The following is a 15,465-nucleotide window of genomic DNA, read 5'->3' as shown; positions in this document are numbered from 1 at the left end:
CTTACCACCTTGGTTCATAGTTTTATACATCCGTCCTAACAGATCAGGTACTCCTTGAGGACCATTGCACATCCCATTTGCCTTCTCTGTGTATAGAAGTTTACAGCAAATGTTAATTGAATGAGGTCTTGCACTCAGATATACCTTCACAATGGAAATGGGCAACAGGCAGAATAAGGAATGCTTAAAATTGGATTTGTGGGTGATCACAAACTCAGAATTGATGTTACCTTGATGTCAGCTGGTTTACCCAGTTCTGTACTTAAATCTCTTCCGTTACCTCCTAGAGCACATTCAGTGTTTCTGTGTTGCCAAGATAGGGCAGCAGGCCATCACCAAGTCCATGTCCATTTGTTTTTGTTTTGAACTGCAGGTGACATGTCTGAGAGTAAAGCTAAGAAGATTGAAATCAAAGATGTCGATGGGCAGACACTTAGTAAGCTGATTGACTACATCTACACTGCTGAAATTGAGGTGACTGAAGAGAATGTCCAGGTAAATGCAGCCCCAGCTCTGTGTGTTACACACTCAGGTCCCACCGTTTTATAGTATCCTTCTATTTCACCTATGATAACTCCACAACTCAGTGGGTCACTGGAGGGGAAGTGGGAGCCAAAGCTCCAAAGCAGTTAGCCAATTTACTGTGGGTCACACGACCAGCAGGTATGTGAACTGTCCTCAGATTTGTGCCCTTGCACTTAACTGCTAGGCCATAATACTGCCGAATGAAATGGGGCCCCAGGGCAGAAAAGCAACTGTGGTTCACACTCTTGGCATAAGAAGAGCTAAGGCCTGGGTGACCCCGTTTCCCCCAGTCACCATCTCATCACAGGGATTTTGAGTATTGGATTTGTGAGGCTGTTAAAAACATTTTCTCATTTCAACATTAGTCAACCAAATGCCTCAGTGCACAGGAAGGTGCCAAGCACCAGGGCTGAGTTCAACAGGGCTACGAGCTGTGAATCTTGCTGTTCATGCCTTTTCCTCCTTTTGCTGCCTGGCCCATGTCCTCAGCCATCTGGAGCCCTGAAAAGAGGAGCCAGCAAAGCTACTGCTTCCTCCAGAAGCATTCATCTTTCCTTGGGGAACTGAGGCAGCAGCAGCTCCTCTCAGGAGGGGAGAAGCAGAAGGTGTGACCCATTCTGGAACCCTACAAATCACTGGACCAAAACAGTGGGTGGGCCAGGATACACTATTTCTTTCTTTCTTTCTTTCTTTTTTTTTTGATTTTATAGTAGCTTATTTTTACATATTTTTTGTGCATTTTCCCATTTCAGTTGCAATCCCCTTGGGTTTCCCACCACCAAATTTCCCGTGTGCCATCACCATAGTCCAGAGGATACACTATTTCTTAAGAACAGTGATAGTAATTACCTGTGTTATGAAAGGTATTTTTTTCTTTAAAGCACACTTCAATCTTGTTTTGTGAGGCAAATACCTCTCATGTGACCAGAATACCCATATCCCTTATCCAGAGTACCAGGCCCCTTTTCAGGGTGGAGGTATCTGGAAGACTGAATTGTTAATTGTGTACTTCAAGTCAGCCCAAATGTTAGAGTGCCTGTTCTGAGCAGGACATTGTTGGTCAGTGTGATTGTGATAGTGAACAGGGTGAGTTCACTGCTGGCTCTAACAAAGCTTGTGGTCTAGGGGTGAAGACAGATGCTCACAAGTAATAGCTACACACACATCTTGATAAGTGCATTGAAGGAAAGGAGCATGGTGCACAGTGAGATGGACTGTCACGGGGACTCAGTTTGGATGGAGGAAGAGATCTGAGATGGGTTCTTTCAGGAGAGGATTTAAGCGGAGGCCTACAGGATCAGTGGGAGTGAGTTTGATGTGGTGAAGGGGACACATTAGGGTCAGGTCCAGGCCAGCCAAGGGCCTGCGGCTCACTGCATGTGTTCTGCAGAGCCTGCCCCACCTCTCTAGAGCTTGCCTTTGTCTCTGGCTCCTTGACAGACTCTTGGCTTGTAGAACATCTGTAGAGAGCTGAGCTAATCCTCTCCCCTTCCTTTTAAAATTGAGGTATATTTTACACACAGTAAAATGCACAGCCATTTTGTTTGGTTTCTGGACTTTTTATCCAGAATGGACTGGGCTACATTCTAGGTTGAGCGGTAGAATGCAAACAATGGAATGACTTTTGGGCAGTAACAGTAAGTGCAGAGTAATTTAGTATGAAATGAGTATAGGGTATGTATTGAAAAAAAATGTTTAAATGGATGATGATTGTATCAAATCCCCACCACATTTAAAATTTATCTAGATACTCTTTAAGATCTACTTTAAGATTTAAGATTTACTTTAGTTATTTATGCATATAAGAACTGGGGTGCAGGCCAGAGGCATGGGAGGTGAGAGGACCCACCAGAGACAGTGGGGAGCACAATAGGTGGATCTACTGAAATACACTGCTGAGGGGAAGCAGTGGGTGAGACAGGAGAGATCTATGCAATGTGGGCCAGCTCACTGACTCGGGATCAAACTCATGGCTGGCGACAGACTGATAGTGCTAAGAATCAACCCCTGCTTCACCAGGTAGGCCCTCATTTAGATATTCTTATGGATCATACAAACATTGAGGTTAATAAAAATGCATCTGTTGAAAATCTAATGAAACATGCTAGACGCTAACCTAAAGATGTGCAGCAGTAAATTTTAAAAATTGTGCATTAGGGTACATCAGTCATTAATCAGATGATGCAGAATGCTGGCCTGGACCTGTGACCATGTTCGGGTAAATGCCAAAGAGGAATGAATGCTGCAGATGGAATTAATGTCGCTAATCAGCTGAACATGTGCTAGGCGATTATCTTGGATTATTCAAGAGGGCCCAATGCAATTTGAAGGGCTCTTTAACGTGGAAGAGGGAGGCAGCATAAGAATCAGAGGGATGTGATCTGGCAAGGACTCAGCTTGATGTTCCTGGCTTTGAACAGAGGGGGACCGTGAGCCAAGGATTGTGGGTGGGCTCTGGAAGCTGGAAGACAAGGGAACAGTTTTCCTTGAGACTCCAGAAGGAACGCGGGCCTGCTGATACTGTGATTTTAGCCCACTGGAACTCATTTGGGACTTCTGACTTACAGAGCTGTAAGAAAATAAATTTGTATTGTTGTAAGTTCCTAAAAGAGAAAAAGCCAAAACCCAAAGATACAGTATAATGAAGGTTATAGAACTGTATGATTGGAATAGCCCTTTTTCTCCCTATTCATCAAGTATTTCTGAATGACTTTCTTTTCCCTGTGACACAGAAAGTGGCTACAAACTTAGATGCTATTCCATTCTGGAACCTTCTTGCCTGAAAAGAACTCTAGGGAGTTCTTTTCAACTAACACAAGCATCAGTTAGGTTAAGGCAGGTGGCAGCAGGTGGCATGTTCAGAGGACTCTGGAGAAAAGGGGATTCATCAATTAAAAAAAAAAAAAATGTTGTTAGGGTGGGACAGGGACCAGAGTCAAGATGCGCAGGTTCAGAGGACATGCAGGAAGAGCAATGAGGCAGGAAATTGAGTGTAAGTGGAGGCTGGCCTGAGGCTCAGTTTCCCTTTCCCTGGCAGCTCTGCTGTCCCCTGCAGTGTGAACACAGGTACCGGGCTCGGTCGCTTCTGACCAGAGAACTTGCTCAGCTAGTTTCTGACTTACTGTCTGCTGAGCCTCCTTGAGCTTCTCTGACACGTCCCCAGCCACCCTGCCTGACCAGTTTTCTCATTTGTGAAACAGTACTCTGAACTGTACCCGTTCTATTGAGTGGTCACGAGTTGGACTGCCTGCATTCGAATCCTGGCTGCCCTACTTCTTACCTGTTTGACCCTAAGTGAGTTATTTAACCTCTCTGTGCTTAGTGTTTTCATCTGTAATGTGGGCATGATAACAGTGCCTGACCTCACAGGGTTGGCACAAGAATTAAATGAATTAGTAGCAGTAAAACACTTAAAGCCATGCCTCACACATGGTAAATGACCTATGTTGGCTATTATAACCGAGAAGAGAGAGGTGGTGAGGGGTCCCCATGCGTTGAAGGCTTTGCCTGGGTCCTCCCCTGCCTGGGTGTTCAGGGGGAGGAATGAAATGATAAAACAGGAGCTGTGCTAATGGGTAGGGGCAGAGATGAACCTGATCTTACCTGGAAGTGTTTGAAAATTCTTCCAAATGAGGGATAGTTTGGGACACCTCCTGCCTAGGTTGTGCCCAGAATTCCTGCCAGGACAGAGGCTGGGCCAGGTGCCAGCCAGTGCTCTGAGGAGCCAGCCCTTTAAGGATGCCTTAAATAGCCGGGTGGAGGGTGTAAGCAAGGCCCGGAAGGCGCACAGCTGAGGGGCTGTCTCAGCGTCCTTCCGCAAGGGAGGCTGTGTGGTCCCATCTATCTCCCTTCCTCCCTAAATTCCTTCTTTCTTCCTTCCTTAAGTTAGTACGTGTTTTCTGACCTCCTGCATCATGCACAGAGAGCACAGTTACACAAATGCACTTTCACTAAGGAAGCATGTGGTGTGAAGGCGGAGAGCTGGATTGGTCGGAGGTGCCCTTGGGCAAAAGAAATGGTTAACGATCAAGAGTTATTTTATGTAACTCTCATAACCACCAATGGAATGTTCTAAGATACTTTTTTTTTTTTTTAATGGTTGAATAAACTGAAGCTCAGAGGGGTTACTGGGGTAGCAAGGGGTAGAACTGAGCTGAATTCATCTCTCTTTTTTAGTGTCCTCTATGGATATGAAATACTCAAGTTTCTCATGAAGACTTGAGTACTTCACACCTTGACTTAGCTTATAAAATTACTACTAATAATAGCTAATTTAACCGAACACTCCTCAGCACCACGTTAACTGCTTTCAATGACCTCATTTGATCTGTGCATGCCTTTGCAGCACCGTGCTTTAAAACAATTTATTTTAAAATGAAGTACCTTTTTCTTACACCGTTGTGGACAGTGCCATTTTTATCTTCATTTTGCTGTTGACGAGACTGAGGCACGGGGAGCTTAAGCAGTTACCTGTAGCCGCCTGGCTGGTAAGTAGAGAAGTCAGAATCACACATGACACTCTCAGTGCTGTTAGCCCACTAACGTTCCTGTTCATCTATAAACACCTCTTTCCCTACTCTTAGCCCCTTCTTTCTTTCTCCTTTTCTTTCTCTCAACAGACTCTTCTTCCCGATGTTTATGTGCAGGCCTCATCCCTCGCACTGGCAGAGACAGAGACAGCAGTGTGTGGCCGGGGTAGAGGCCCTGGGCAGCCTGGCCTCCTGGCCCTCTGGCTGGTGCCTTCCTCTGGGCATGGCCCTGCCTCCCTGGAATTCCAGGAGTAGGTGCTTTCTGAAGCAGGGCATTTCCTTTTGTTTTTGTTAAAGGAAACAAACTCTGTGACGGGATATCCTCTGCTGTGTTTTCATGTTATCCAAAGGCCAGAAAAAACAGCTTGCACATGAAAAGTGGGGGTTTCGGGGGGGGGGAGGCCACTTTTTTTTCCTTTCCCTTTCCCTGAGCTGGAGGGAAACCTGAAAACTCTCTGCTGAAAGTCCTTCATGGCCTGTTTTGTAAGAACCAAAAAGCTGAAGTAGCAAGAGGCAAGCTAACAGCTTACTAAGCTTTTAGCAAGCTACAGATTACTCAGGGTAATCCTCCTTCCCTGTGGCAGCAGCCAGCAACTCCTCTGGCAACGGCCTCCTCTTTCCAGAGGCCACTTGGTACTGCCCTAGTGATGCTCCAGGCCCGTTTGGCTGCAGAGCTGAGGACCTGAGTTTGGTCTCTTGTCCATAATCTTGTTCCTTGAGGGAGCTGAGTGGCAGGCAAGAGAAGAGAAGAGGAGCTTTCTCTCAGAGCCGGTGTTGATGTGGGAGAGGGCAGGGAGGTTACCTCGCGGAAGTTTGCTCTCTGTCCTTCATCATCTGTGAGGATTTGTCTTTGCTCTCGTAACGTCAGCACCCAGGTGGTCCTGGGCCCCATGTGTTCCTGCGACTCAGAGTTTGAACAGTGATATGTCTCCCAGCCTCCACATCTTCCCCTTCAGCATTCTGACTTGCTTTACATCTCTTACTTTTCTTCCCTTGTACGAAGCAAGTAGTGGGAAGAAAAGGGCCTTTGACTCATACCTAATCGCAGTGTAAGATCAAAGAGGGGGAAGGAGCAATTAGAGAAACCACAAGCCCCTTCCATTTTAGGAAGTTAGTTGGGGAACACTGTGGGACAGGAGAGGACCCAAACAGGATGGGGAGGGATGTGGAGAGGTGGAAAGCCTTTTTATTTTTGCCTACTCAGTGGGTTTTGTGAACAGAGGGAAGTTGAAAACTGTGTGGGTAGCTCCATCCAGGGAGTCTTTAAAAAATGAAAGTACAGTCTAGGGAGATTATTCAGGAAGTCTTTATTTCATTTCTGTCTCATTGTCGTGAGTTTGAGAATTTAAGCACCAAATTGTGTCTCTGTGCTTGTGGTCAGGGAGAGGGCACAGGGGAGGGGAGCGTGTGTCCCTGGCACAATATGATCTTGACTTGCCTGGGAATGCAATCTGGGGGGGCACATTGGACTCAGATTTCCTCCTCTCTGGGGCTAAAGGACTGCTGGCCTGTTCTTGTCTCTTGTCACACCTGACCCTTCGGCGGGTTGTAGACCACTGAGTAGGGTGGGTGCTCGACAATATTTCATTATTCCTCTCCATCAGAGTCTCTTAGGGTAACTGGTTAGGAGTGCTGGTCCATGGTGTGAAAAGTCATCTAGTCTGGCAGGACTGAGGGGTTGCCTGCTCATAGGGCTTTGAATGCTAAAACTGGCAAAGTCTCATTAAACCAAGCTGGTGGGGCAACCTGTGGCCCTCACTCCAGGGTCTGTAGCTAGTGTCGGGCAAGGGAGTGTCAAGGAGCTCGCTGGGGGTTTGGAACATAGCTTTCCATTCCTGGTGTGTATTCAGCAAGAATGGTTAATGGTTCTCCACCTAACTAGCAAGCAGGGACTAATCTGGCCCTGGAATTTGTTTGGCTAATCTGAACAAGCTCACAGGTTAATTGAGTTTCCAAGTTTATGGCTGCTTTGTGGGGATGGTGTCTGTTCAGGGGGGCTGGAACTCAAACAGTTAGACTTGGAGCTTGGCTGTGTTCACTTATGATCTAAAAGCAGCAGGTACTTTTATCTTCTTCCTTCTCTGGAATGAATCAATGGTTCAGAAAAATACCGGGGGCACAATTTATAGCTGTCCTGCTGGAGACTTAAGACAGTGAAAAAGACAGGAGGGAAGAAGGGGGAGAGGTGTATGTTTTCTAGAACTCAGGGGTTGTGGAGGAAAAGTTTGAGCTGGTAGGCAGGAGGAACTTTCCTTGTTGAGAGTAGCAGTTCAGCTCAGGAGTATGCACCCTTACAGTTGACGCTCTTGGGGGTTTCTTTGTGTGGGCAGAAGGAGTGACCAGTCACCCCTGTGTCCTGGGCAAGCCTGGATGGCCTGTTATCCTGCTGAGAGACAGGGCCTGGCTTAGGCACATAAAAGTGACAGGAGCTAGAGCTGAGGGTGCTAAGTTATTTTAGGAGAAGGCCAAGGTCCAGAATTTAAAGCAACTCACCCGCCCGCCACACCCCCAATTTTTTTTTTTTTGTAGTGCTTTGAGTCAAGAAATCAAATGCACCTACAGCCCTTGTCTTCCTGGACAAACCCATGTAGATGACAATAACTGGGTTCAGCTGGAGGTGAAGTCTGACAGTCAGGGAGCAGCTGAGAACAGGGACCAGGACCCAGGGATTGTTTTGGTGTAAAACAGATGCTAGGATCCAGGGCTAAGCAGTTCTGTTCTGCTCTATACATTTCTTTTCTAAATTCCTCCTTGGAAGGTCTGCTCAGACTATCTCCCCGCTTTCACAGGGCAGGGCTAAAGGGGAGCCAAGCTGGGGATGTGGCAGGACTCTCTTGGCTCCTGGGTTTTGATGCAGAGCTGTGGGAAAGTCGTAGGCAAGCTTGACTGGGGTTGGCATTCTAAGCACCCATCTGGCCTGCTCAAGCCAGTCTTCCCTGGCTTGTAGTTAAAAAAAAAAAAAACATGAGTATATACCTGAGCAAGAACTATTTCTGTCTTCCATGATACTATTTAAATGCTCATGTGTCCTGTACCTTTTAAAAGGGAACTCAGCTCCTTTTTTCCTCACAGAATATGCCCAAAGATGTTCTTCCATTGGGGGAATGAAGTGTGATTCCCCGAGTCCCAAGGAATTTGGGGGTGACTTTTTGTTATGGTAGATCTTAAGTTTTGTAAGTGTAAGGGTGTTGTTTATCTTGCTTACCACTGATCACAGAGCCTAGACCTGTGCCAGGTAACAGTAATTCAGTGGTGAAAAGAATGTGAGATTTTTCAATAAGTTAGTAAACCTTTCTGATTAAGCACACTACGCTAAAGGCTGTGGGGCGGAGATTCCCAAACATGGCTGCATATTCAAAGCATCTGGGGAACACTAGCAGCCTCCTCACCGACCCTGTCTTCACATAGTCATGTTGTGGGTTTGGGCTGCAACATAAACATTTCGGGGTAAGGGGCACTTTGAGGTGGGGCAGGATACAAACATTTGATCCAAGTGGGGCTTTTCCTCAAAGTGTGGTTTATGGACCAGCTGCTGCAAGCATCACCTGGTATTGGTGGTGGGGTAGGGGTGATTGCCCTATTGAGTTAGAAACTGAATTTTATTACGATCCCCTAATAAGACAAATAATACAAATCGGTGACTGGGAAGCACCACTGTGGGCCCTAGAGATACAGACTCCACTGCTGCTTGGGGCCATGAAGTGGGGGAGGGGGGGTAGTAGTGGGAAGGAAGACTGGGGCTGCCGAGGTTTGGACCCAATGGGCAGGCAGAGGAGAGACAAGCAAGGACCTTCAGCATGGGAACCCTGTAGGGAGAAAAAGCCCTCCTGGTGGAATCCAGTGTCTCAGAATGTCACCTCTCCTTCAGGTGCTGCTCCCAGCGGCCAGCTTGCTGCAGCTCATGGATGTTCGACAGAACTGCTGTGACTTCCTGCAGTCTCAGTTGCATCCCACCAACTGCCTGGGCATCCGTGCATTTGCAGACGTGCACACTTGTACCGACCTTCTGCAGCAGGCAAACGCTTATGCAGGTAATGGGGAGCTGGCCTGTGGCACCTCCTCTGAGCTTGTGGATTTAATAACCTGGTCTCTAGTGGACTCCTCAAAGTTTATGGTGGCCTCCTCAAAAGCACACACAGAGGAGTGTGCTCTGCTGTGAAGCAGTTGTAATTTAGTCAGGGAGACAAGCCCAGGGGGAAAGATAATTAACAATAGAAGCGTTCGGCTCCTTGCCAAGTAGAATATGATTAATGGCCAGATGGATGGTACAGACAGTAATCTTAATGAGAGAAGAGGAAGGAGATTGAGAAGACTTCGTGGGGGGGGGACAAGTGAATTTAGTGAGGTCTTGAAATGAATCTTTTTTTTTTTTTTTTGCCATTTAAGAACTTCTATTTTGATCAAAGTGTTCTGCAAACATGATTTTAAAAGCCAACACTATTGCAAGGAATAAGCAAGTCTTGCTCTTAAGTGCCACTCACTTTAAATTTTACAAGAATTAAAATGTGGGTCTGATACACCTAAAATCTACCTTATCTACTATTTACCTCCATTTATCTAAGAAATATGTAAATACCACTGTTTCTGGATTTATTGATTTTCAGTATTATCTGTTGACTTCTCATGGAAGGTTGTACTATTACAGACTTCCTCTAATATACACATGCCCTTTCCCTCTCTTTATTCTCCTAATATCAAGCTAAGTATTGCATTTATTTGATGTTTTTTAAATAAGAAAAATAACAATGATTGATTTTTCCTTTTGCATAGAGAAAACTTGTGCAAGGCAAACACAACTGAACAGTCCTTCGAACATTCGATATCTGTTGATTTCATTTCATTTTCTTGGAGACATTCATCTACTAGAACTTGTCATACTGTTATTTTAATGGGATTTTGGGAGGGTATAGAAATGCACGTGAGTGTTCAGTAGCCATGTTTAGCTGGAAGGACATCTTCCTTTCTGTTTACATTAACTAGAGAATGGGGCTCATGAGTGACCTAGGAAACTGGCCTGGACATTTAAATGGACGATTCTGTTACACCACTTCCTTCCCTTACAATAAAGCATCCCATTCCCCTTCTCCCCACCAAATCAAATAACATCACAGCTATGATTCTCTTCTGTGTCTCTGTCCAGAGTATCCGGGAATTAGCTGAGGGTCTGGCTGCTCCCTCTCTTGGCTTAGCCCCTTGGTGTACAGGCAAGAAGCAGTTGCTCTGTTTCCTGGTATCCTCTTGCTCTCTGATCAAGTCCCAGACCCCAGGAGCCTGTGCACGCTCTCATTTTCCCCTGAAGTCTATTCCTGAGGCCACACCTGTGACCAGTTGTTCAGATCATCTTGACAATGATGATTTTGTGAAGAACATTTTGTGAGGAACATTTTGTGAAGCCCAATTCTGAATTCCGCTGACACTTCCGGGCTCTGAACCTTGACTCTGCTGCTTTTCTGTTGTCCTCTTGAGCGTCTCCTTCCCTGCGTGTCCCCCACCCCTTTCCACTTTTTGCCGGAGGGCCTTGGCTCATGCTGGGGAGGACTCTCCAGCCCAGCCTGTGAAGAGCCACTCTTTAAGCTCAGGCTTAGTTTCAGCAAGAGGAGAGACTGGGCCAGGGCCCAGGTTCAGCACATCAGCATCTGCTGAAGCAGTGGCCAAGGGAAGGTGCTGAGATGCCAGGAATTCGGGCTCCTCCGCCTTCCTCCCTCCCTCCTCGCCCTCTCCTAAGTAGAGTGTGATCGTGATGCATGTGTGTCCACCCAGCACGTATCCTGTCCTTCCATAATTGGCTCCCACTGTCCTCTGTGGCTTGTGTGTACTGAGCCTTCTCTTAACAACAGCCTCCCAGGTTTTTCTAGCCAGGCTTCCCCCTACTTCCAAAACCCTGTTTTCTCCTTTGTGCCTTTCACTGTCAGTGTGGAGAAGGTGCAGTTGGGAACACTTGTTGCGGTGGCGCTTGGATCCAGAGGTGGTCTCGGCAGTTGGCGAGGTTCTGTCAGCACTGTGTGGGCATGTGTATAGGCAGAGCATTTTTGCCCAGCATCAATCAATCTGTCACTTTGGGGCATGCTCTATGCGAAGTGTTTTATGTGCATCAATCTCATTTAATGCATACAGCAACTGAAAAACTAAGGCATAGAAAGATGAAGTGATCTGTTGGGGATCACACGGCTGGTAGAGACAGAGCTAGAACAAACTCAGACAGTGCTGACTGCAAACCAGTGTTCATAACTCCTGCATTCTACTGCTCCAGGGCCCATTTGGACATGGGATAGCCCTGTGAGTCGTTCACTGAGGAGTGTTGCTTGCTATCGTTGGCGTTTTTGTTGCAAGTGTGAGCCTGGAAGAGTATGTCACGTAGTCACCAAATCCCAACAGCCAGAAGGTGCAGACAGATGACCAGCTGTCTTTGCTAGACATGCGGCGCTTAGTCATCTTGGGTGGTAGGGGGGTGGGGGGGGCGGAACGAGATGTGGCTGTCTTCTCGGGAGCATGTGGAGTCTGCATGTGTGAGCTCTCCCACTTCCCTGGTGTGGTCAGCGTGACTTCAGGCTGACAGCCTCCTTCCTGTGATACTTCTTTATTATCCTCAGCTGTGCAGAGGACTCATAGTTTTCGGGTGGAATGTGAATGTAGCATTTGATAAGCCCAGGATGAGAAGACATAAAGGAGGTGTATAAAGGTAAGACCGTGCAGTGTTTAAGAGGAGGAAGTAAAAAATAATTATGCTTACTCCCTCACCCCCACCCACATGGTCCTCTCTTTTCCTTTGGTTTTGTCCTCCTGACGCTCGATGGATCCTGGCTCTCTCTCTGCCATCGCTGCCTCTTGAGACAGAGCTGCCGCCTCCTCTCACCTCAGTGTGGAGATTTGGACACCACTGGGTTGGCCCCTGAGCCCACGGACTTCCCTCCCCCGTGCCTTGCACTAGGAGTTCAGTCAGCAGACTACAAGGAGACTTTCTAGATCAGAAAAAAGATCAGACCAGTTTTGAGCTGAGTGACCCCTGGCCTCTTTTCTCCTCTTTTACAGTGGGGTAGTGCATCCTGCCCACTTTCCAGGACACATAGATAATGTAGATAGACACACATCCAGGTGGCTATCTGGCAATCATCTATCACTAGGTAATGCTTTGTAACTTAACCTAATAAAGGCAATCACTAGGCTTTTTTGGACTTCCTAGAATATTCTCGAATTCTCCCCAGACCCTTGTGGTGGATATAAAATCTTATTCTTTTTAATCCGCTGCATCATATGGATGAACTGTAACTCGCTTAAACAGTCCTCTGTTGATGGACATTAGTGTTGCCACATCTTTCTTTTTCATAAAATGCTTCAGTGGGAGTTCTTATACAGGATAATTTGGAGTATGCTTGCTAGTATTTGAATAGGTACTAGTATTTTAATAGTACAAAGTGGCCCCAAAGGAGTGTATTTTTTAAAAAGGAATAAATATTATCAACTTGTTTTCTGGAAAAAGTAACTTTTTTCAAAGTCAGCTCTTGCCTCCCGACAAATCGCCAGCCCTCTGGTGCAGGCCCTGAGAGGTGGACACGGTGCTGCCTGGGGGCTGGAGTGCGTCTCTCCACCCAGCTGCCTGTTTGATGTCCTGTTTGGGATAGGCCTGTCTCTTCCTGCTGTGGCTGTCCCTCTTGCTGCTTCAGGTCCAGGTTACCCCTCAGTGCTATGTCCCAGATTTTTCTGTGATACGTATTTTTCTGGGACTGGGCAAGACTGTGCCCCCTGTTTAAGGACTTAATGCTCAGAACCTTGGCCCCAGCTCATGTTGTCACAGTCCTCCTAGGCAGTGAGTAATTGGGAGAGGGCCCTGGTGTTTTGCACAGCATGTTTCTTAACCCTCATTATTGTTTGTAGGGGCTGCTTAATCTTTAACCACAGAGGCCAGGGCCTGGTTTATGGGGACTTTGTTTGGTAATTGGACAGCCATGCACTGGGCCATCAGCAGAGCTGGTTGGGAGGGATGTTAATGGAACTCCATTAATGAAATTGCAATTAAAATTCTTTGGACATGTTTACAACACTTTGCCAAACCTGAGCTAAACCCTCCAGCCATGGATGGAAAAACCATTGAATTTTACGTGTTAATGGAGAGAAATGGCCTTTTCCTGGATTGGTTGAATCATCGGAGATCATAGAATGAAGTGGTTTAACTAAGGGTAGCAAAAACTTTGACGAAACATTTAAAATACACGATCTTCTGACTCAGTGAGGACTCTTATGAAATCGCTGCCTCCAGCTTGGCATCATAAAATAATTATGCTGCTGATGATAGTAATGGTGGGCGTTTTACCATTTCTGAACACATATTGTGCCAAGCATGGCACCGCATACTTCACAGGCATCCTCATTTTTGTCACTCAGCGCTAAGTGGTAGTTACTTCTCCAGTGTAGAAATGAAGAAACTGGGATTCCAGGGAGACTTAGTAATTTTCCCAGGGCTGCCTCGTTTGTAAGTGGCCATGCTAGCACTCAGTGGGCTGTCTGACTGTGGAGCCTGTGTTCTGGGTCTGCTGCTTTTCACATCCACCCAGGCGAGCACAGTTTCTCTCTTCATGCCATTCACATCACTCCTGTTCCTCCTGATTTTCTGCCTCTCACTTGCAGGTGGCAAATGAAGGAGTAGTGCAGACCAGGTAGTTTTTGTGGCTGGCCATTCTCCTTGCTGGGATTTTAGGAAATGTTCCTTCCCTTTATTGAACACTTTGGTGTTGAAGCAATAGCACTACAACTGAGCAGTTTTGATAGTGCTTTGCTCTCTCTGTGTGTGTGTGTGAGAGAGAGAGACAGAGAATATATATATTATATGTATAATATATATAATATACATAATATAGATTTATTTTCTGGAATTAACATGGAAAGAAAGCTTGTAACTCACCATCATACCCAGGAACGGTGGAGCTAGTCCAAGGGCCAGAGGTCATGACCTTTGTCATGAGATCCCTTGTGGGATGAGGTCAAGGCAGGTCCCCGTTACTTCCCTGGGGAGCTGATTCCTCTCCCGGGAGCAGGGAAACTACAGGCCCTAAAAATTAAAGCTTACATCTGCCCTCTCAAAATAGAGTAATAGGGGCAGGAGAGAGAGATTTAGTTCTGTTGCACTTTTTCATCCTGCTGAAATGATTCCATTTGTGTCCACTTATGCCAGCCAGTCTTCCTGGGGGTATGACCTGTGGTTCCATTCACAGATACTCATGCCAATTCCCTGGAGTAGCTGGTCCTGGGGAAAATGGTATTTATTTCCTCTCTGTATGCCAAAGAAATAATAGATAGATTATCCGTTGCATCTGCTCTGGCCTTGTAGTTTAGATGCATCTGATTTCATCCCTGCCAAAGGGTGGGTGGACTTGGGCTAGCGTGGGAAGTTGTCTGAACTCTAGGCAGTCCTGAAGGGTGGATGTTGAATGCAATAATAATTTTAGATCTCAATCTATGCAGACATTGTATTGTACACTAAGGATTCAGCTTCAAGACAGAACTTACCTATTGGGTTTACAATCCCAGTATGAAAGAAAGACATCAGAAGATACAACAAACAGGTTGATTAGTGCTCTCATAATTTTTTATTTCCTGTTTTGGGGACTTAGGGATACAGAAGAATATCTGTATCTTCATCTAGTCTGGTAGACAGATCTCAGTTTAGGGGTTAGGACTGAGACTTAAACATTTTGACAGATGTTAAAGTTTTTAGATGTCTCTAAATCTTTTTTTTAAAAAGAAAGCTTTTTAGGTTCATATTCTTTGTCTCTTTGTAGCACCCCTAAGAGAAATTCTAAGTGTGTGCTGATGTCTTTTACCCCATTGGCTGCTCTGGACAAGTTTTTACTATCTTGAGAATTAAGATACTCATTCAAATGTTTGTTACTACATTCCAACAACCTTGGTTTTAAAACATGGCTTTGCTACTTACTGATCTGTGTGATCTTCAAGACATGACCTAAACATTCCACACTTCCATTTTTCCACCTGTAAATGGGGATATTTATGTTTACTTTAGTAGGGCTTTAGGGATAAGTAAATGATAAAACATATGTAAAGCACAATGTTAGCTACTATCAGAAAATACCCTCAGCTCTTTCTCCAGGCTTGCTTGCTTGAAAACACTGGCTTCCTTTCTTGGGAATATATTACCCAATTTTCTCACTTCTTCAGGAAGCTATGTGGGTGCTGCTTGGTGGAGAAAGGATTTGAAGTTATTTTGTGTACTGGGCCCCACCCCTTTCCATAATTTCTCATCTTAAATGGACAGGGACAGACCCATTGTTTTTCATTAGTGAACTAGGGTTTAAACATTATATACTTAGAATAAAATCTGGCTAATTAGGACTTTTAACCAAAAATTTTAATTAAGTTAATCACTCCTCCCCCCGCCTTGTCTTCACTTTTTTTTTTT

General features: G+C 45.7%; 1 protein-coding gene across 3 annotated transcripts in view; it reads left to right on the top strand.

Moving 5' to 3' along the window:
• KLHL3 (kelch-like family member 3) overlaps positions 1–15,465 on the top strand; it is a 106,408-nt gene that overhangs the window by 34,740 nt on the left and 56,203 nt on the right. For all 3 annotated transcript variants that reach the window (XM_004686755.2, XM_012727967.1, XM_012727966.1), the window contains 2 exons: positions 374–495; positions 8,923–9,085. In XM_004686755.2, coding sequence (XP_004686812.1) covers positions 374–495; positions 8,923–9,085 — 285 coding nt within the window. The remainder of the gene's footprint in view (positions 1–373; positions 496–8,922; positions 9,086–15,465) is intronic.

Source organism: Condylura cristata, unplaced genomic scaffold (genome assembly GCF_000260355.1).
Source record: "Condylura cristata isolate star-nosed mole 26May11 unplaced genomic scaffold, ConCri1.0 scaffold00021, whole genome shotgun sequence".
Taxonomy (NCBI): Eukaryota; Metazoa; Chordata; class Mammalia; order Eulipotyphla; family Talpidae; genus Condylura; species Condylura cristata.
Note: the sequence above shows the minus strand (reverse complement) of the source record. Positions and strands in the feature narration are given on the sequence as shown.